At 41.8% G+C, this 21,017-nt stretch overlaps 1 protein-coding gene across 3 annotated transcripts in view; it reads right to left on the bottom strand.

Moving 5' to 3' along the window:
• The window catches only part of RARB (retinoic acid receptor, beta), a 317,069-nt gene that overhangs the window by 40,462 nt on the left and 255,590 nt on the right, over positions 1 to 21,017 (bottom strand). For all 3 annotated transcript variants that reach the window (XM_014937721.1, XM_014937722.1, XM_014937723.1), the window contains one exon: positions 3,965 to 4,106. In XM_014937721.1, the coding sequence (XP_014793207.1) occupies positions 3,965 to 4,106 (142 nt within the window). The remainder of the gene's footprint in view (positions 1 to 3,964; positions 4,107 to 21,017) is intronic.

Below are 21,017 nucleotides of genomic sequence, written 5' to 3' on the forward strand. Positions count from 1 at the left end.
AGTGGAAGAGCTACTGGGCGGTTGTGGCAGAAGGAAGCTCCATTTTCTTCCTCCTGGTACCCTGCAATAAATCCATCTTAGCTTTTTGTTAAGGGCAGGCTTCACCTTTACAAAGCGTACGTCCCAGCATCCTGCTTGAAAGAGCCCATTATTGTTTGAGAGTTCTGCCCAGCTTCCCGCATGCTCCCTTAATTGCGGGAGGCAGCGCCGAACGCCTGACCCCTCGCCAGCTCCCCAGGACCGGGGTCCCTGCATCCAGGCAACAGTGTGCTGCTTGCTGACACCTGGGGTCAGGCCAAGGATGGTGCCTCAACAGCAGCTTAGAGATCACGTAATAGAAGAGCAAAGGTTAGTTTCCTAAGGCTCTCCATCACATAATGAGCCACTGTCAGCCTTAGTAGCCTTCTCACTTCAGCGGCAGTGAAAAAAACATAAGATCCTGTGTGATCACCATTTGTCTCTACATGTCAATTGAAAAAATTAACAGGCTGGAAGGGTAAGAAGGATAGAAATGATTCGGAGTGGGGATCAGAGCCTTAGCTGCACCTACATGCTCCTGAGCACCCCCGCATGAACTGGTGGAGGGGCTGGCTCCACGCTGGTACCACTGAGAGCTGCAGCTGGGACTGCAGGGACACAAGCTCAGCAGTTTCTGAAGGAAGGGAAGGCAGATGAAAGGCAGCAGGGCTTTATTTCAAGCTGTGTTTTGCCCTGTTGTAGGACGATAAGGCAGTCATCACTAAGTCGTTGCCCTCACACCTTTTGTCTTGTCTATTTGGAGCTCAAACTTTTTGCACAATGGAAGACGGTCCCTACACCAGTGGGATCCAGTTTCAGTGGGTCCTGCAGATATTATCACAAGGCAAACAGCTCCAACTCCTGCCCTGGAGGCAGTCTTGTTATTGACCTCTCTTGATCAGATCTGGGGACTAACATGGGGTCGAAGATAACTTTTTTTCCCCACCAAACAAAACAACCTATAAAGAAATGCAAATTTTGTGCATTCCTTCATCATCTCACTTCATTCTCTAGACCAAGATAAAAGCATAGAAGAAATGCTCAGTACCTCTTCTTTTCCAAAACACTACCTCCGTTCTTAAAATCTTACTTACCTCACTGGCTGGGCAGCCAGTTGTCGTCTCTCACGTTTGTGTGTAACTCTCATTAAACTCAAAAGGAGTCGCATATGCAAGTACTTTTGCATGCCCTTTAGAGGCAGAACAAATAAACACAGGACTGTAGCTTTTAAGCAAAGATTATTCTGTGTACTGAAATTCTGCATTTACTCCTCCTTAGCTCCTGGGAACAGACCTTGGGGTTCCTGTTTGCAGCTGCCCACCATGATTACTTTCCCCGATTGGGACTGGTTTGAGCATTGTAGGCTTGTTTCCCTATGAGATTTCTCTGATACATTTTTCCATCTTTTGTTCAAGGCTTTCACGTTACAAGGTAACAGAACCGTTAAGAAGAGAGAAAACCAAAATGTGACTAAGGTGCCAGGGGAAAATAAAAACCTCTATCTGGTAAGAAAAAGCCCACTGACAAAGGTGCCTTTGTTTACATAAACTTCTAAAGAAACGGAGTTGAAACCTGGGGACACGTATGAAAGAAGGTCAGATAAGAAAATAGTTTTTCAAATCTCTTAAGAGATGAAAAGCTCCTGTTTATGAAGGGATAACACGGTGTCGCTTCAGACTTAGTTCTTAAACCCAGAAGACACAACACACTGCATTCAAACTGATGACATTTAAAATAATTTCTCTATTCCTTTGCAAACACTTTCTACAAAAATGCAGCCAGAGGACATCCCTCACTTCTCCCCAGTACCCTCTGCTCCCCCTCCAACCTGCTATTCCCCTTTCAGTGCCTGTAGTGGTTTGAGATAAAGGCAACTGCCAAAGGGCAATTTCCCTCCGTTCACCAAGGAAACAGGCAGAGCAAAACCTTCATTCTTGCTGGCAAAACTCCAGCGATCCTACGGGAGAAAACAATCCATCACCTGAAAGGCAGTAAGTCTTTATACTTTACCCTAAGTAACTCTGGTTAACACGTTAGAAATACTGCTGATATTTCCAAAACCTACTCTGACGTGACGTTACATTAATAAGATTACTGCTTCACGTCAACAATAAAACCCTTAAGAATTCAAGACCAAGAAGCCCTCAGGTGAGAAAAGTGTTTTTTCTTCTTTTCCAGACTGCATTGTACTGTTTCTATCATGGAAAAAAGCTTCATGTGCACAGATATATATGTGGTGAAATATCTATCAATAAAATCCTCCTCATTCATTCTTATATCTCTGTGCACCTTTATATTTAGCCTACCTTCTCCTTTACTCCCATCATGGTCTCTACAGTAAATCTAGATGTAAGTATAGGTAACTGCACTTCAGGCACATGAGAAAACTAGAAAACCCAACAAGGACAATGAAATGATGGAAATCCTAAGACCTCCTAGCTCCCTCAGTTGCTTGAAACTTGATGTTGGCCCTTTTCAATAACCACAATTTCAGATTTCCAGGAAAAGGAGTTGGAAACACTGCAAAGTGGTTCTAAAGATGTATCCAATTCTTTCTCTGCTCCCCAACATTCTTCCTCTAAGAGGAGAGGAAAGAGAAGGTGGGAGAGAGAAATAGGATGCAACCAGGAGGGGACGGTGGGACCAGGACCTCTTCAGCTCCTGCCCAAGTGTGGAGAAGGGAACTACTGGAAAGTCCCATGGACTTCAGGAAGGATGAGAACTGATTTAAGTCACTGTTCAGTCATAAACGTCTCACCAGTGTCAATTTTTTTTTTTTCTTTCTGATCCTAGTGCCTCTCCAAGGAAGTCCTGTGGGTGAATTAAAGTAAAGAAGTGGTGTTGGGCAATTTTCCCCTCTCATAAGCACACACTGCAAGTTTCTTTAGTGTTTATTATTGGAATTGACCTACTAAATCAGGAACATCACTGATAGAGGTAAAAACCCTCAACAATCAAACAAATCACTACACCAAAGACTTTTTTTTGCTACAGCAATCACTCCAATCAAAAACGAGAAAGGTTCAGAAGCGTTACCCCATAGGGATTTGAGAATGACTCTTTTAGCTAAATTTTCATGTGTGACATGGATATCAATAAACTGGAAAAAGAGAAAAATCACAGATTTCTACCTAAATATTTTAAAATGCTAATTTTAAACCAGAGGTTTCTACAAAAGAAGGGAGACAAAAATCCTCTGGGGTTTTTGTGCACTTGGCAGCACTTTTACATAGTCAGGTTTACTGGCTTTGCAGGTTGAGAAGAGGATTTGCCAGTTTGTTTCACCTTTTGGAAAGGCTCCAAACAGGAAGAACAGAGGACTCAAGGCCATAGTACCGTCAGTTTTGTGAAATGGCACAAACTGGCCCTATGGCTGAAAGAAGAACCTCTGGTATAAGTACCTGCACTGGCATGAGGGAAAAGGTGCAAGGCTGAAGAAGGCTGCTGCCTGCTGCCCTGTCAGAAAGCCCTCCTGAAATGACAGCCCAGGCTGACACCAAGCCCAGCAAAGCCACCAGCCAGTCTGCAGGGCAGAGGGAGGACTGAAACTGAGGTTAAGAAGCCAGTGCTGTTCCCCTTACACCCTTGCCCCAAGAGGCCATCTCTAGAGCAGATGGGAGATAATCCAACCTTAAAGCAAGTAGTTGTGGGATCATTCTTTTAGAAAACCTGGTAAAAATACCTACCTGGGCGTTCTCACACCCACATAGGGTGACCACGCCACACAGGCAGCATGTTGCACTAAAAAGTCTTAACTGCAAAGTTAGGGACTCAGAAGCTTGTAAAGTACAGGTCTGAAGTTGTGTACAAAATTCACACTCCTTTCTCTGCCCATGAATGCAGATACTGGCTTCAATCACATAATGCCATAATATTTTTCTTCCTTGGGACTGCCACATATCCATAGGATATGACAAACAATAAATGGTTTCTGAAGGCAACTTACATTCTTTGGACATCCCCACTTCAAAGCACTTCTGTAGTCTGCAGTACTGGCAGCGATTTCTGGTAACTTTATTGATAACACAGTTTTTATCTCTGTGACATGTGTAAACCATGTTCTTCTGGATACTCCTGCGGAAAAAGCCCTGAAATCAAGAAAAAAAGGAATCAAATAAACTTTTGAGTTTCCCATAACCCTTAGAAACAGACACTAACATTGCTTTAAAATAACAAAATAAATTCAAAGTTATGGCTGGAGTATGGCATCTTTAAAGACTCAGTCTTATTATAATTTAGTACTGTTTCTTGCAACATAAGACTCATCTCTTAAATAAAAACTAATTAAATAACACAACCTCAGGCCAAAATAAACAAAACCAGAACTAGTAACAGCATTCAGGAAATGAAGTCCTAGATTTTGCAAAAAAGCTCAAATAAAAGCGGTTTGGGCTCATGGATGTAGTAATGAGTTGGGTAAACAACAGCCTTCCTATCAGATCCAGCTTGGAAGTCAACCACGCATTCAACAGTCAACAGCCTCTCTCAGCCTGAAGGTCCCACCTATTTCTGTTACTGCAGAGATTCTCTAGTTCGAAGGCTGCACGTAAAAAGAGAAATAATTTGAAACCCAGGTCACTTAGCTGCTGGAACTCCTACAGCAATTAATGAGGCTTCTGCAGGTGGAAGAGTTCCAGCATCAGGTTATTGAGTTGTGAACTTGTAAAAGTTGCCAATTACAGCATTTTTTTTCTTATTCAGATACAGCTGTGAAAATAATCAAGTAATTACAATGATCTTAAACAGAAATTAAAAGAGAACTAGAGGTCCAATTTATACTTAGGGAACACCATTTGACTTGATTCCTCCTTCGACAAGTAAAGGAGAGAAAAACAGCCATAAATGGCAAGGTTAGCTGGCACAGAAAAAAGCAAAAAACAAGGTAATTTCTTTACCTACACTAAAAACCAAGCTTCAGATAATATCATATAATAATGAAGAAAAAAAAGAACAATACTTTAAGCATGTTAGAGCTCAACCCACAGATAGTCAGTGAAAGTATTTCTGCAACAGACATTTGGAAATTTGACAGCACTATTTAACCTTCTCACTCAGATTTTGAAAATCGTTTCAGCAAGCACCAGGGTCAAATTTCAGTCAACACCGTAGCATTATGGAAGAATAGTTAGCAATTTAGTATTTATTGGAGGGCTTGAGAGGTTAAAACGCTTCAACCAGCCACATGTTTACACCCTACAGGGATGCAGTAAACTTGATGCCGCAGACGATAGCTCTGTGCCCACAATGCATTTGTCTAAAGATGCAATCATGGTAAGCTATAAAATTGGCTCTCCTAGAAGCGCTCATCGAGATACGGGAGCAGTTCAAAAGCCAAAAACCCTGTCGTTCAGAGTTAACTGGGAGAGTTTCTGGCCATACGATCAGGGAGTGGTAGGGCAGGCACAGTCAGTAAGGGCTGGTCATAAATTCCTTGCACACCCAACATGCTATAGATGCTAATGTTATGAAAATATCTCAAATTCACTCAGAACTGAAAAATGCCTCCTTAATCACGTAACCCCTGGCAATAGTTTTCTGCACAGTTCTCTTGCAGAGGCAAGCCTCATCCTGAGGTTAGCTCCTCTGATTTAGAAGATACTTAATACTACCATCAAAGAGGTAAATAAAAACTCCTCACTTCTTTCTTTTCCTTAAGCTACTGGACACAGAAGATGAATTTAAAGCTATTTGTTTAGACAATGAAAACCTTTTAACCTATCAATAACACTGCTATTTTATATTCCACACTTTTGATTCTTAACACTGCTTGAATCTTTGCAATGGGAAGTATGGCAAGTGTGTGTACGTTCGTTTACCTGCTGAGAAGAAAATTTATGGTACTATTCACTTACTATTCACTTCATCTTGCTTTGATATTCTCCTCATTGCAATGCCCAGCTCTGCGGTAACTGCCGAGGATGCTAAATAGAACCATGAGAAGTCTATGGCATCTATTTAGGTTTAATTCAAAGGACAGAAAGTGTGAGCTGTGCTGGTTCAAGGGTCTCTATATGGCTTACTTGGTCACCACTTTTTAGTTAGAACGAGGCAGGGGAAGCAAGACTAGTAGCTTCCCCTGCAGCCAACCCCAGCTTCATCCAGTGCTGCACCTAAATCAACATCCGCGGTCACCGATGGAATAACTCTCCTACCACCAGCCTGACAGGGCAGGAAACAAAATGGCCCAAGTGGACAAAAATGACCCTCTCATGCAGCAACTGTCTCACCACACTGAAAAACTGGAGTAATTTTTAAAAAACCACTGACCCCAAAGCCTCCTCCTTGCCTGCACACGTGGCTGCTGTGCATCCATGCTCAAGAGACTTCTGCTTTACTGACACAGAAACTACTGGAACAAAATACGAGCTTCAATAGTGTCACCCAATACAGAGAAAAGAAGAAACAGCCTCCAAATACATCTGTACTTCACCAAAATATAACCAGTAGCTAACGGCACCCAGTGACTGATCAGTTGTTCGGATATTTAGACTTAGGTTCTGCACCCTTTTAACCTAGGGTTTAATTCCAGCCCATCGGGAAGGAAAGCAGAGGAGGCTGTCTCAGTCCCTACTCTATGAAGGTGACCACACAGCCCAACTGGAAGAGGTGATCCTACTTCTGCAGACAGCAAGCAAAAAGCATTCATGAACTCATTACTAATATAAAGGTCTTAAGAAGATCAAACTCAGAAAAGACAGATCTCCAGGTCAAAATGAAAACAGTTTCTTCAACAGCCTAACCTCCCTTAGGCAATATCCTACACAGAGTGAAAGATACAGATGAGGATATTAATTGTTGAAGCTTAGACTCTTGTTTTACAAATTGTTTTCTAACACCTGTATTTGATTTTCTTCCTGGAGTAACTCATGAAACAGAAAGAAAAATGAACTTGTTAATGTACAGGTATTCAGGTGAAAAAAGGTATAACGTGGTCCTGCTCAAAACTAATGACCTGTTTCTCAACAGCATGTTCGTGCCCACTCTTCAAGTACTTTTCTCTAAGACAACAGTGGGATACTATTTCTGCTAAGGCTTGTGGCAAGTTCATTTTAAAACATCAGCAACACGTCACTAAAAAGATTTTATCTTTAAATTTTCCTCTGGACAGATGCTAAGAAATATGCCTAGATAATGTTATTTTATTTCTTTGCACTTTGCTGCGTGCTGGGGCTCGGTTTCCCCACCCGCCTCCACAGCCACAAGTTTTGGGTGGCACTTCAAGTAGGGTCATGCTCAGAAACATTTCCCGAATCTGACACTGGGCTAAAAAAACCAGACAGCATCCTGTCCATCTGTTGGTGGGGGTCTGCACCTCACCTGCTTTGGGAGATAACCCTGCAGGACACGGGGATGGGCAGAGGGGGCACTTGTTGCCCGGTGAAACAGAAAAGCATGTTTAAACCACTTCAAGGCTGGGTTCCAGACTGCACAGGTGTAGGTGCAATATGCTGGCTTCACTAAAAATAGCAAAGTTAGAAGCAGGTCTAAGGTTTCCTCTGAGTGCTTTTTGTCAAATGACTTCCATCTGATCTCACAACCCCAACAGTTTCTTCAAAACCCAAGAAAATCCCAATGCAACCTACTCTTAAGAAGTTGTCAGAAACTTTAGAGACGACAAACCACCACTGCTTATAAATTAACCAGCTTCTAGTACCTACTGGCTCTTGGAAAACAAGCTGCTACTTACTGTAATACATTCACGTTGAAAGGAATCTGGCTGAATATTTACATGTGCAACTTTTTATGCAAATATTTTAGCATCCTGTCCATCTCCCTGTGACGGGAGATGAGACTCTCCTGTGCCAAAAACAAGCACAAATGTTTCTGTCTTTGTAATTTAAAATGCCTTATGAATATATAAAAAAGAACGCTGTGAGACATAAAGCATTAGTGTCATATATAATTGTTTTTGATAGCACCTACAAAGGACTTGAATTTAAAGTAGAGGAAGCTACTGAAGACCTATCAGAACAGTGATTTGCTCCGATATTCCTTTTATCCACAGCTTTGAAAGGAACATGGATCTTCTGTTTTTATTTTAGCAAAAACAAACAAAGCTTTGCAGAAATCACACTTTTGAATTAATTCCGTCCTTCTGAGCTCCTTTTATCGACATCCTTTACAGAGCATTTTGGACAAACACTTCAATTTTTAATCTCATCTTTTCTGTGCACCACACCATGCTCCTCCCATGCCCACCAATCTTGTTATCTTAATGGATGACAGATAGAGTATCACTCTGACCATGCCACATTAGGCGTCCTCATTTACCTAGTGCAAGGAAAAAATGCTGAGTATAAATTATTCAGAAACGTATTGTATCAGCGTGTGTTCTTTGAGCATCCACCACTGGCAGAGCAGACAGATTATTTTTCACTTTTAATTGTGTTGATATCTTATCTGCCACATTGAAAGCAGAGAGTGATATGTAAAACCATATGTATCAAGGAGCAAATAAACCCAGTTTACTAGGTCTATTGCTTAGAACTAAATAACCTATTTAGTCAATCCAACTTCAAAACAATGCCAAAAAACCCCACCTCATCCCACTCACCACTTACTCCCCTAGTATTTCCCTAGGAGTATGTCAAAAGCTCAGTACAGGCAGTGGCGCCCACAGAGAATATTAACCATTTCAGTAGTATTTTGAATGTCATTATGCTGCTGGCTATCTGAATACAAAGGAGCTCCTTAAGGATGAGTCTTCAAGATAATGTTAAGTGTTTAAGCTTACGAAGTCTTACCAAATTGTTAGAGTGAACTGCTATCGTTACATGCCCAATAGGGAATCCATACAACTTCACCGTGCAGATGATCTTGGCAAGTCAGATGATTTAGAGCTCAAGTTATACACATTGCATGAAGAGATGGACCATTTGATCTCAACAACGTCTTAAAAATATTTCCCTTTCCTTCACCGTGCAGATGATCTTGGCAAGTCAGATGATTTAGAGCTCAAGTTATACACATTGCATGAAGAGATGGACCATTTGATCTCAACAACGTCTTAAAAATATTTTGCCAGCACAGGGCATGCCAAATCGTATTTGCAGATGTAGTGGGCTTACAAGTTGAAAACTTGCACTGCAAGCCAGGGACAGGGTAATCAGCAGAGAAGGGCTATTGCAAGCTCAATCTGTTTGAACAGCCTGCTCGGTTCATCTGGTTCAGCTTTGATTACCCCCAAATACAGGCAGCCAGCTATGACTCCTGCAGATTTAGAGGCCATTCTTTGGGAAATTTGCAAAATAAGCCTCTGAGTGAAGTGTATTGCTACTTTATCGTAAAAGAAACAAAGGAGTAGAAAGGACTTTTCTCTGGTACAGTTTATCAGTCATTTATAAACTCTGACTGACTGAGCTCTGAAGGGAAAAACAAAAACCAGTAACAACCAAAAAGAAAATCCAGCCCACAACATACCTAAAACCTCTGCCACTAGCAGCATTCTGAAATAGGGGCTGCACAAATACGTACCTTTTTTTACAAAACAAATCTGTTTGTGATACACAGTCTCTTTTCAATCTATTTATTTTAATCATTCAAGTTACCCTCTGTCCTTGCTAAGCCTGTAAAGTGTACTTAGGCAAGGTAAGAACCCCATTCCTGCTCTCTCTGGAGGATCAACAGAGACATTTAAGGTCTCTCTCAGTGATGAGATCTGCACAAAACTACTTTGGCTCTGTGTCCAGGGAATTGCCCAGGTACATTCGTAAACTGAATGTGGTCTGCAGTATTTTTATTACAGGTGGCAGCCGTCAAGGAACAAAAAACCCCTTTCTCACCAAGTCCTGGTAGCATCAGCGGTCAGGTTAGGGTATAGACACACAATTTTTAGTTGTTAAACAGGAAAATATGCTTTGAAAGGCCTAGGTAACATGCAATCCCACAACTGAAGTTGCATAGAAAGGCTTATAAAAGACCTAAAAGCCCCAGCATATGCTGTTAAGTGATTCCGTGTAGTACAAAAGACACTGTAAAATGGCTGCAGCCAGAACACGAGACCCCAGAAGCAATGAAAGCTGCCAAAGCAGCTATCTCAAAGGAAGCTAAAATGAGCGTATTCCCAGTTGTGCAGCACTTTTCCGGGATGTCTGCACTGTCTATCACGCTTTGGAAGTCACGGCTTGCAGAATAAACAAATTAATTGTCTGACATTGTGGCTGGAAACCACCGCCGGCACAAAATGGAAGCAGCTACAACAATAAGTAGAGGAAGGCTCGCTGCCAGGAAGCAGGGAAATTGTGCTGATGATGTATGTTAGGGCAGGACAGGCAGATCTTTGCAAAAACAAATGAGTAAATGCTGTTAGATGTCAATAGCTTGCGGAGAGCACCTAGAGATGCCAGCCACCCAGATGCCCAGCAGAGGGGCTGGGCACCAGCCCGCCCTGGGAACTGCTCTGGGTTTGTCTCCTGTTGCTCGTTTCCAGCAGAAGCTCTCTGCTCACCATCCACATTTCATCTCATCCAGCCATTTATTCTGCAGATGAAGAGCAGTCATACCCTTCCAAACTTGCTGTTGAAACCAGGGTGTTGTTTTGTGTTTTGTTTTGTTTTTTTTTTAAATTGAGAGAACTCAAAACACTTCATAAAAATAACCAGGTGTTATCCCACGTCTTGCATATGGGAATACAGACCTGTGGACCTAAGAGCAACCCACTAAGAGGAAAAAAAGGCCTATTCTCTTTTGATTATTTTTACATAAATGGAAAAGTTTGAGAGGTTTTCTCATTTCTTAAAAAGAGTAAAAGGCCCAGAGGACAGGGACAGGCAGATGAGGAAGGTGTCACCCCTTCCTAAGCTACCAAAATGGGGATGTTCAACCACAACTACAAAAAATTCTCCGCAAAGACAGAGCAGGCCATACTTGATTTTCCCTAATAGTAGCTAAGGTGGAAAAAGTCTTGTGGGCCTCAGAGGGCAAGAAAAAAAACACAATTTCAATGGAAGAGCCTGAAGGAGATTATTCATTGGGTTACTAATGCCAATTAGCTGCTAGGTAGTGGTGAAGCTGAAAATGAACCTCATTTTTCATGGTGCCCCATTCCAACACATCTTCTGATTCCACAAAAATTGGCCTAATGTTAAATACATGCCCCAAACCATCAAAACACTGATTTTTTTTTCTTTTTTTCTGGGGAGTTAGAAAACACTTCTGGCCAGCTGGCACAGAAGCAGCTACCAATGAAACGAGGGAAATGCATTCAATCGGCTGCAAATCTGCAGCAACCAGATTTCTCCAGCAAGGGTACCACAGCATCCCTAAGACTACGCATGGATTTCTCCACAATTTCGATTTTCACTGAACTCCTGACCTTTTTAGCAAACATGTCAAAGTCTCCAGACAGAACAGTCATCACCTTGAAACAATATGTGAGGGGAAAGAATGGCTGAGATTTTCTGCTTCTCCACTTCAGTAATTTGAACAGAGAGGAAGGCGCTGGTATGCACTTCCATCTGCTTTCTTCAAATTAAAGGAAAAAAAAGGAGATGAAATGTATACAATTAAAAAGTTACAGTTAACTTCCTTTCTGTAATGTCTGTAGGATGATTTTTGGCCTGCTAGGAAACTCCAGATGGGAAGAGTAATGAATATAATTTAATACGAATAACAGGAGATCAAAGAAACGCTTTTCTGAGTTGCCACGCACTGAGTTATTTCACACAGTTTAATGGAGAACTCAGAAATGAATTATTGCATTTTGCTATTTTCTTATATTTTTGTTTATGCAGATCAATTCCCTTTAACCTAATTTGTGGAAGACCAGACCTATAACCCAATAAAACCATAAAATGTCACCAGGATGGTCGTACAACTGGCTAGCACTTATCCAAAAGGCTATATGTTGTTAACTGCTCATCGTTTTTTTCCTCTCTTCCCCTCCAGTGCCTCAGGATTTATACCACCAATTAAGACAATAATGAGTGCCCCAGGTTGACCTCCCAGGAGCAAGAATTAATTAAGCACAGTATTTCTTCGTAAAGAATGACACTTTTCCAAACCATTTATGTAGCTGCTCTCTTGCTTGGAAGCACAGTATCAGGAAAGACTTTCCAAATTATTATCCCCCAAATGTATGACTGATTTTGGTTTACATTGTTAATGTAAGGCTCTGTTTTAATACATTGGGTTTTCGGGTGGTTGGAGCAGGGGGATCATTTTCCAAGGACAATGTCACATTTTCACTAGACATACATGGGATTTTTCTGCACAGAGCTGCAAAGGAAAGACACTAAGCAGGAGTTTTGCTAACAAAGTAGTAGACGTCCTAGTAAAAACAAACAAAAAATCCCCGCCAAGCTATATCCATGCAGTGACACGCAGATTCCTGCAGCAGGCAGGACAAGGAACGGACTCATGTTAGCTATGCAATTACTACGCTGCAATTACTTGTAGTAGTCTCTCAAATTAGCCTCTCCATTTAGCTGCTGGCAGAGATGGAAACACGTGAAGAGGAAAGGGCAAGCTCAAACACAAACCGACATGGGAGAAAGAAGGTACGTGCATGCTGCGAGGAAATTCCCCGCACGGGCAGGCTTTGCATCCTTGTCCTCCTCCCCTCCCAGCCTTCACCACAAAGGCTCACAGAGTTCCCCCACATATTTGGCACCACAGTTATTTATCAGAAGAGGCGTGGGGACTTTCGTTAATTGTCAGCCAATGTGAAAAAAAAAATAAATCTCTGCATTTCTGCACTGTCTGAAGTTTATTGAGGCGCTGGTTTCTAACCCGCTATCAGCAACGAAATGTTTACAGCTCAGTTGAAACAATAATGCAGACTATGCCACAAATATTTATATATGCCTGCAAGCTGGCTGAAGTGCAATTCCCCTGGCTCTAGCAGAGAGATTCAGGCAGCCTGCGTGCACAGCTTGCTGTTCCCTGCTCTCTCCCCAGCCCACCCGCAGCCAGGGCAGTGCCAGGATGGCCAGTGAAGAGCTGGCTCTGGCTATGCCACAGCACGGCTCCCGCTTGCCTTTCAAGACCCAGCACGTTTCTATTCTCTTGGTCCGATCTGGGAGGAGTTTTAAAATATGCCCGATCCGCAGCAGAGAAGAAGTTTCTAGGGAGGGATGAAGTGACATATGAAAACAATGCAGAAAGCAACCCAAAAATATTCAGAAGAAATAACACGGACAAAAATATGCCAAAATAAACCAGATGTCTTGAGCATTATGCTTCCTGGTACGGTTTTCAGGCATCCATCTGAATGACTCATCAACACAAGTTCATTATCTCCCCACAATTTCTTTTTTTCTCTTGGTTTTGACAATTGATCTCTAAACAAATACGTTGTATCAGATCTCTTGAAATCTGGCAAGCAATATCTTCTGCTTACTACTCTACGCTACATTCTCATTCCCCTGCATTCAGCGACAAAAAAACTGCTAATACAGGACTACCCACTAAAACCTTGTAAAATTTAGAGTTTAGTGAAACTCGGATGCCTGGAGACTAGAAAACAGAGTTCAAGTAAACACCCAGAAATATGCAAGTCTGGCTCTCTGCTACTGGCAGTAGTCAAGGAAAATTACCTTTCCATACCGCAGCTGAAACTCATTACTGAAGGCGACAGCAGAGGGATGAGTTGGAGCTGGACCAGCTTGGCAAAACCACCATTTTTAAGAGTGAGATGGTGGCCATATCCCTCTGCCCAGTTCCCGTACACAGTCGAAGTACACATGGTGAAAACAGTCTCAACAACATGGAAAAGGAGGCTGAGAAGGGTGGATGAAATGCAGTTTGTGCCAGTGCAAGGGATTAGTAAGTGCACAGAGCCAGAGGAATCAACTGACTAGCTCCTCCAAGCAGAAGGACTCTTAAGGTAACGCTCATCAGAGATACGTATCTCATTGCAAATACGGAGACAAATCACACTGAGACTCTGAAAAAGCATCACAGGTTACAGGCCAAATGCAGAGCTGCCTCCCCCCTGCCCGCTGCTGGGCACCACTGTTCATCCAGCCAAACCATAGGGAAGCAAGGGAGAGCCTGGCACTGGGCAACTTTGACAGGGAGAAAACATGACCTTTCAGAGATGAGTGAATGAACTGGAGCTGATTAATCTAACACAGGAAAATCTTAGCAAGATGTTTTCCTGTTTTCTCCCTCCCCTGCCAGGCTTTAATCAATGGCCAGATTCAAGCACAGAGTTCATGTAATCACAAGACGATCATTCTTTCAGTTTACGAAAATCACATGGGCTTGGGGTAAGATAAAAGGTCTTTTTAGTTAGCTCATCCATTTGGCTCCTGGGTGCTGTGCCTGCATCTCTCCTGTTCACCTAACACTCCCTTTCTTCTTTCCTTTCAAAAAAATACATAATTTTGTTTCTGTACATTTAGTAGTCACTGTGCATCGTTATGGACAAATGTGGACTGGTTAAGACCATTTGCAGTGGCATCTGAGCAATGTCTTGATCCCCCGATCCAAAGAAAACACACAAACAAAAAAGGTAAAAAACTGGCAGTGCTCATTCATTTTGAATATGGTGGGCTGCAGAGCTTTCTCTGGAATGCTCTGCTTAATATGCTCTCCCTAAATATGGAGCTGTGTCACTCTTTTGGACTGTCAGAAAGCACACGAGGATCACAATGCCCTCTGAAGCAACGACCTAATAATTTCCATGTATTTATCATAGGTGCACAGAGCTCCAAAGCAAGCTAAGCACCCCAGAGACGGGGAAGACCTCTCCCCTGCTGGGAAGATTCATGTGGAGAGCAGCCAGCCGGGACACTGGCGGGAGGAGTGAACAGTAGCCCATCGGAGTGGCTGCTCCACCGCTATAAATCTCTGCTTTCCCTGGTAAACGCCTGGGAGGAGGGAGAGGGAACTGGCCACAGCTGACAGTAATGGGTCCCATTAAATTGTCACTTTTAAAGAAACTCTGAAACGGGAACAAACTTGCTCCGTAAGCATTTGATCAGTCTCCCTGCTGCCAGGCGACAGCGGATCCTGCTCACGTGCGTGGCTGGGGGCTGTTGGCTCTGCCCTCCAGCACTGGAAGGGTCCCCGGCAGTCGTTGAGGTTTGGTATAAGCTGAAGTGAAATCAGCGACTGCATTTACAGCCAACCAAATCTACATTTTTTGGCACTACCTGCAACTGCTGTCTCACCTTGTAATTTATGTATCCGTTATTCTAGACAGGGGATCCAGAAACAATATACCTTTTCCCCTTTAAACACAGGTATTATAATACAGTTGTTATTGCATAGTAACTTTTCCCACTAAAATAAATTAAATGAGAAATTTTAAGTGTGGCCACGTGAAATCATAAGGGACTTTTTACACAAAAATGTCTTTTTACTTCTCAGCTGTCTCCCGAATTGAGCTGTGGAAATTGTGGGGACTCATTCATATTGTCAGAGGGAAGATTTATGAGTAGGAGCCCTGAATATTTGGCAGACCAGCTGCAGCAGTATACCAATTAAACAGTTATTATACCAATATACCAAAACTACCAATTAGAGAATTGGATGCATGGCTTAACACTACAAGAAGTTTTTGTAAGTGGAGTACTGAGCTGCACAGATGTCACACCTAGAGGTGGCGCCTGTATATGGGATGTTTCTCTGAAATAATCAGAATAATATATGAAGAAGGACACAACATGTATGACCTTTACACAGAACTCAAGAAACAACGTATCCGTAGGCAAAGACTAGAGCAAAATCCAGATACTAAGTGGGAAAGATGGGTACGTGGGTATAATCTTAATTTTGGCAGTTTCTTATTTTTTGGAACGGCTACTCAAAAATGGAAAACTTTTTTTAGTATGGCGTTTGTTTGTTTTACAGGAGGAAGCAAAAGAAGAATGTATACAATAAACAAATTGGAGAAAGAACCTGTAAAGCCGACCGTATTGGAAATACCAAAGAGCAGCTCTGCAAAGCTGAACAGCTCTGGGATCCACACTGCAAATTCAATTGCGCTCCATTTTCAGAAGAAGCTAAAGAAAATACCCCTTTAGGAAATTTCCTCAAAGGAACACTTCATTTGGGATTAGAAAGAACCTCTGTTTCCATTAGCAGGTCCGTTAGTAAGCGCAGAGAGCAATGGAAGGTCACTTTCCAAGGCCAGTCAAAGTATTTCTGCAAATTGGGAAGCTAGCTGCTTACAAACTGGGTGATGGTTTACAATTATAGAAATACAATAACCAGAAAATATAGCTAGGTGTATCTTTCAAAACAAATTCAAACAAGTAGCTATCAAAGAGCATCTGAATATCTACCTAAGTGAACAGAATTAGACAATGGGTAATTCCATTTTGTACACTTATGAAAGCTAATTTTGGATTTACTTCTCTAAGATGTGCCACTCAGAAAATCTTTAAGTACTTGTCAAGAAAAATTCAAACTACAATTCAAAAAAAATGCCTAAAGCAAGCAGAACAGTGACCCCAACCATCTCACCAGCACTGAAGTCAAGGCTCGGCCAGAACCACAGTCAGCAAACCATCCTACTCTCCCTCTTTTTTTCAGGGAAAACAGTGCACTTTCTTATGGGGTCTAGCCAGCTACCCTAAATCTAAATTTAACAATCAATTGCTTGTATATCCTTCTCTATTGATGTCTCATTAACCAGTTCATTTTAAAAAGTTCCAGGGTTAGAAAATGAAAGCTAATTCATTGTAATTTTACACATCTATCGTTGCTGCTCTGTAAGCAAAAATAAATATGCATAGTATGAAAAAAAAGGTCAGCTATTACTGTTAACAGAAAATCTCAGAGTATTTAATTTTTGAGATGTTTACTCAGATATCCCTGTTTCCTCATCTGCTGAATTACCTTTGCAAACAATACTTTTAAAGACCATATTATAAAATATTGTATTAAACATGGTGGAAAGCTGCATTTTTCCCTACATTGTAAAAACTTTCTGGGTGCGCACATCTATACTTAAAGGCCACTGGTCCTTAAACTAATGGAGAAATATGAAATAGATTGACAAAATGAGAACAAAAGAAAAGGTTTTCCCTTCTCTCTAGTGAAGAAAATTGAAAAAGTAAAATCCATTAGAACCTACTCACAGGAAAATAAAAACACACTCCACATCCATTGCATGCAAACCAGGAGGACTTTTCAGCAGACAAGTGTACCAGCCTGAACCGTAGCCCACCTGCTTCTGGCATCTCTGGTCAGTATGTCACAACATGATTTGCATAGACAGCACTTTTACACATACCTACAATTTACTTAATTCTGTTGAAGCTGTTGTAAACCACGCATGTGTTACTGATCTGGTGTGAACCTCAGCTCTCTCAGCCATCTGCTAATATGTCACAAGAGCTACAGGCAGGTGAAAGGCGGATAGAAATGTGACAAACACATCTACAAGGACTCTTCAGTTCCTACCTTGGTGAAAGAAACCATGATTCAACTCCAATAACAACAGGTACATACATATGTAAATTTGAAGTGCCGTCTTTTTACAGTGTGTATTCTCAGGTACAGAAAGGAACAGACACTGCCAGAAGAATAAGACTCAACGATTTTAGCTTAATAACGATAATGAAAAAACTGCAGCTGTTATGGACTGGTTATTGGCCGAAGACCCTGAAAAGATATGCAGGGTCAGCAGGCATGAAGGCTATATCTATATTAGGAAATGCTCTTGGGGACAGTCACGGGCACTATGGCTGACTGACATACAATGGGAAAGTCCTCAGCTACATTAGTTAACTCCTTCAGCCTCTGAAACGAGACATCTGCATCTCAGCTGGTCACGGGAGGTGGCTGCATGGAGGAGGAGCACTAGCTGGTACAGCCAAAAACCTTCCAGCTACACAGGACAGCAAAGCCGTGCCCCAAAACAGAGCTGGGCACTGATGCACCATAGATTGAGAGTCAGATGCTACTCCTCTTTTTTGAGAACGACTTCACTGATGGTGTTGGGAATTTTGCAGGAAAAGGGAGTGCAAGATCTAATTCAAACAATTACATGTTGCTATTTGACAGTTTATGCAAAATAAGAGAGTAGTTTCCAGTTCCTGTTTCCACAGGACATCAGCCCTTGTGCTCACAAATAACCGGAGCACCGTGGTTAGCACGGTCAGAAAGTAATTTGGGATAATCTCTGCACTTTTATAGCACTGGCATCTTTGCCAGAAACAAATTAAAATAATAGCAAAAACAACGATTCTCACAGCTTACAATGAACCTCTGGTCTGTGACTGAGGGCAAGAGGCAGGGTAAGAGGAAGATGAGTTGCACTCCCCTACAGACGCTGCTGCTCTTTGTCTGTCTCTGTTCCAGAAGCCCAGTGCAGGGGAGCTGCAATGGTATAATCCACTACTGGGAGCCAAAGCACTGGAAATCAAATATGGCATTCAAAAGCACAAAGCGATTTTAATTTTTATCTATCATGGTTGGCAATTAATTTTTTTTTTCTTCATTTCACACCATGCACACAACCCAGAAAAGAGATTTTAAAATACATGGTAACACAAAATTCTTGCACCTGATCCCATCTATTTAATAATTTTTACTTGCTCTCAGTGGACTTCTAATAAATATACGCTTGCTTATTCTTAAAAAATCTGAAACAAATTCAGTATTTGGTGAAACTTTTATCTTCCAAACAAAGAGAAAAAATTAATTAACCACTTACTGAAACACAGACTTTCAAAGTACACCTTGCTTTCCTTTTTTTGGTTATTTTAAAAACTAAAATCTCAAAGACAGCATTGAAACAATCAGGTCTCCTCTGACAGTATGAAATATATAAAAACTTCAGGTTTTCATTACTGCATTTAAATCAGTCGGAACTCATTTAGTGTCTTTCTGCATATGGCATGGCTTTCTGCAAACGAATAGCTCTGAATGTTGCTACACTGAAAAGTGTTTACAGTTTAAGATCAGCTGATATTAATAGTATGCAGAAATGTATCTCAAAATACATTTTTCACCCTATAAAGAATGATTGTTGATTTAGCTGAAACTAGGAGCAATTTTCCACGATTTAGAGGAATTTTTCATAGCTGTGCATGAACGACAGCATGCATCTCTGCTGCTGGCACTGTCACTTACTAACACAGCTTAAATGGAGACGAATACAGCTTGATCATTCAAGCTGATCTATATTTTTCTTTGAACTGATAGAAGCTTTTACAATTGCATTGCTGCAAACAATATCACTTCTCTCCTTGGTATCAAACACATTGTGCACATATTTCCAACTTTACATTTCTTGCCTTTTGTTTCAGTTGTAGGGGATTAAAACATGCCAGGAAAACAAACAAACAAACAAATAAACATAATAAACATTACAATGTATTAGTTGGCAAACTTTATGAAGTCTGCTTTTCTTTTTTAGTCTTAGGTAACTGAGAAAATTCTATGTCTGGATCCCTAATTCCCAATAAAGTGGCATAAATATAGGCTTACATATAATTACATTATAGCTAGAAGCTAACGTGCAGGAGTGGTGTTATCAAAAAGAGCTGCCGCCCAAGATCCCTCTACAATCCCAGAACTGCCTAAGAAAATGCAAATCTGTCCTCCCATGATGTAAGAGGCATTACTAAAAGAAAAAGGCATCTGTCCCGAAGGACGCTGTTCCATAAAGGGAACTCTGAAATGACAATCTCTAAAATATTTTAGGCCACTCATCAACATTTCCTGCAGACCAAAGCATAATATCCTTGCCATCGAACTTCAAATAAATAAATGAAATCAAAACCAGTTCCACCCTCTGTCAGCAACATTTTGCAAATCTGCTGTTGACTGATACTGATCACAGGTTCGTGTCCCGCAACAGGGGAACGAACACCAACCTCTCAGTGTCCAGAGGGACATAAGTGTGGGGGACATCACGGCAAAGAATAACACAGCTGTGCTTTGGGCACCCAACCCAACGGCTCATGGGGACAGGCTGCTCTGGAGGGTGACCCAGAGGAGATCTAGTTTAGATGCTCTGAATCAGCCATCAGAGGGGTTCTGCTCTCTCTCCACTGATTGCAGAGAGAGCCCAGTCTTCGAAGTCAGGCAACTCATTTTGGGCCTCAAGTTGAGTGGTAGGACTGCCTCCCGCTGCATCTGTAAGCAAGTAAGATAGAGCTGTAACAAAATGACAGCTTTTCTCCCAAGCTAAATATCTACGTGGATCAGCAAATCCGGATAAAGCAAAAACTGTTTCATTTTCACTCTTTTTTTTCTTTTCTTCTCCTATGTGTATTGTATCTTTTTTGTGGGAGTTAGTCCTACAGAATTATAGACCTAGATTTCGAGATTTATATCAATGCCTATTTTCCATGCAGCCAAAAATCTCTGCAATAAAAAAAAAAAAAGTATATTCGAGTCAGGAAGGTGTCAAACAAGTAATCTTTGAAAATATACTACATGTGACTACCCTTTTAATTTAACGATCCCACATTAGATGTGATTTTGTATGCAAACTCTGATGGGATGAAAGCCCTTCTTCTTTTATGATAAAAGCTGATCTGGGATCACTCGACATTGAAGTAGATTTATCTACTTTTTTGTCCGTTAGTATCAACAACAGGCAGGGAGGCACCTTGATCATTCCGACAAAACTGCTGGACCGTAAACCTTCCCTCTCACATGCTGTGCTGCCTTCTCTCCCGAAACTGCTCTAGGCATCTTTGCTGCCCACCGAATTCAAGCCAGGAATCCGGGCAGGATTGCCAGCAGAGGAATGCCATCTTTTAAACGCTCAGAACAAGGGACAAGGCTCTCAGAGACAGCTGAAGCTGCCAGAACACCAGCTTCTCCTCCTCGCCCACACAATGATGGCATTGTGTGAGGAATCCAGCCCACTACACTCGCTCTCCCTTTCTGCAAACCCGGCTACAACGACGAGTCGAGTCAGGACCAAAGAGCTGAGCTTTCGGTGACAGCCAGCCCTATAACCACTTGTACCAGCTGGATAAATCCAAGCTGCTCATTTCATCTGGAATTTGTTTGCGTGCGATCTAGCAACACCCACAGACCAGGGAGGGGTTGGGGGGGGGGGGAAGATTTCGGAAGTCTTTAACTGA

This window comes from Calidris pugnax, unplaced genomic scaffold (genome assembly GCF_001431845.1).
Source record: "Calidris pugnax isolate Ruff unplaced genomic scaffold, ASM143184v1 scaffold11, whole genome shotgun sequence".
NCBI classification, from domain to species: domain Eukaryota; kingdom Metazoa; phylum Chordata; class Aves; order Charadriiformes; family Scolopacidae; genus Calidris; species Calidris pugnax.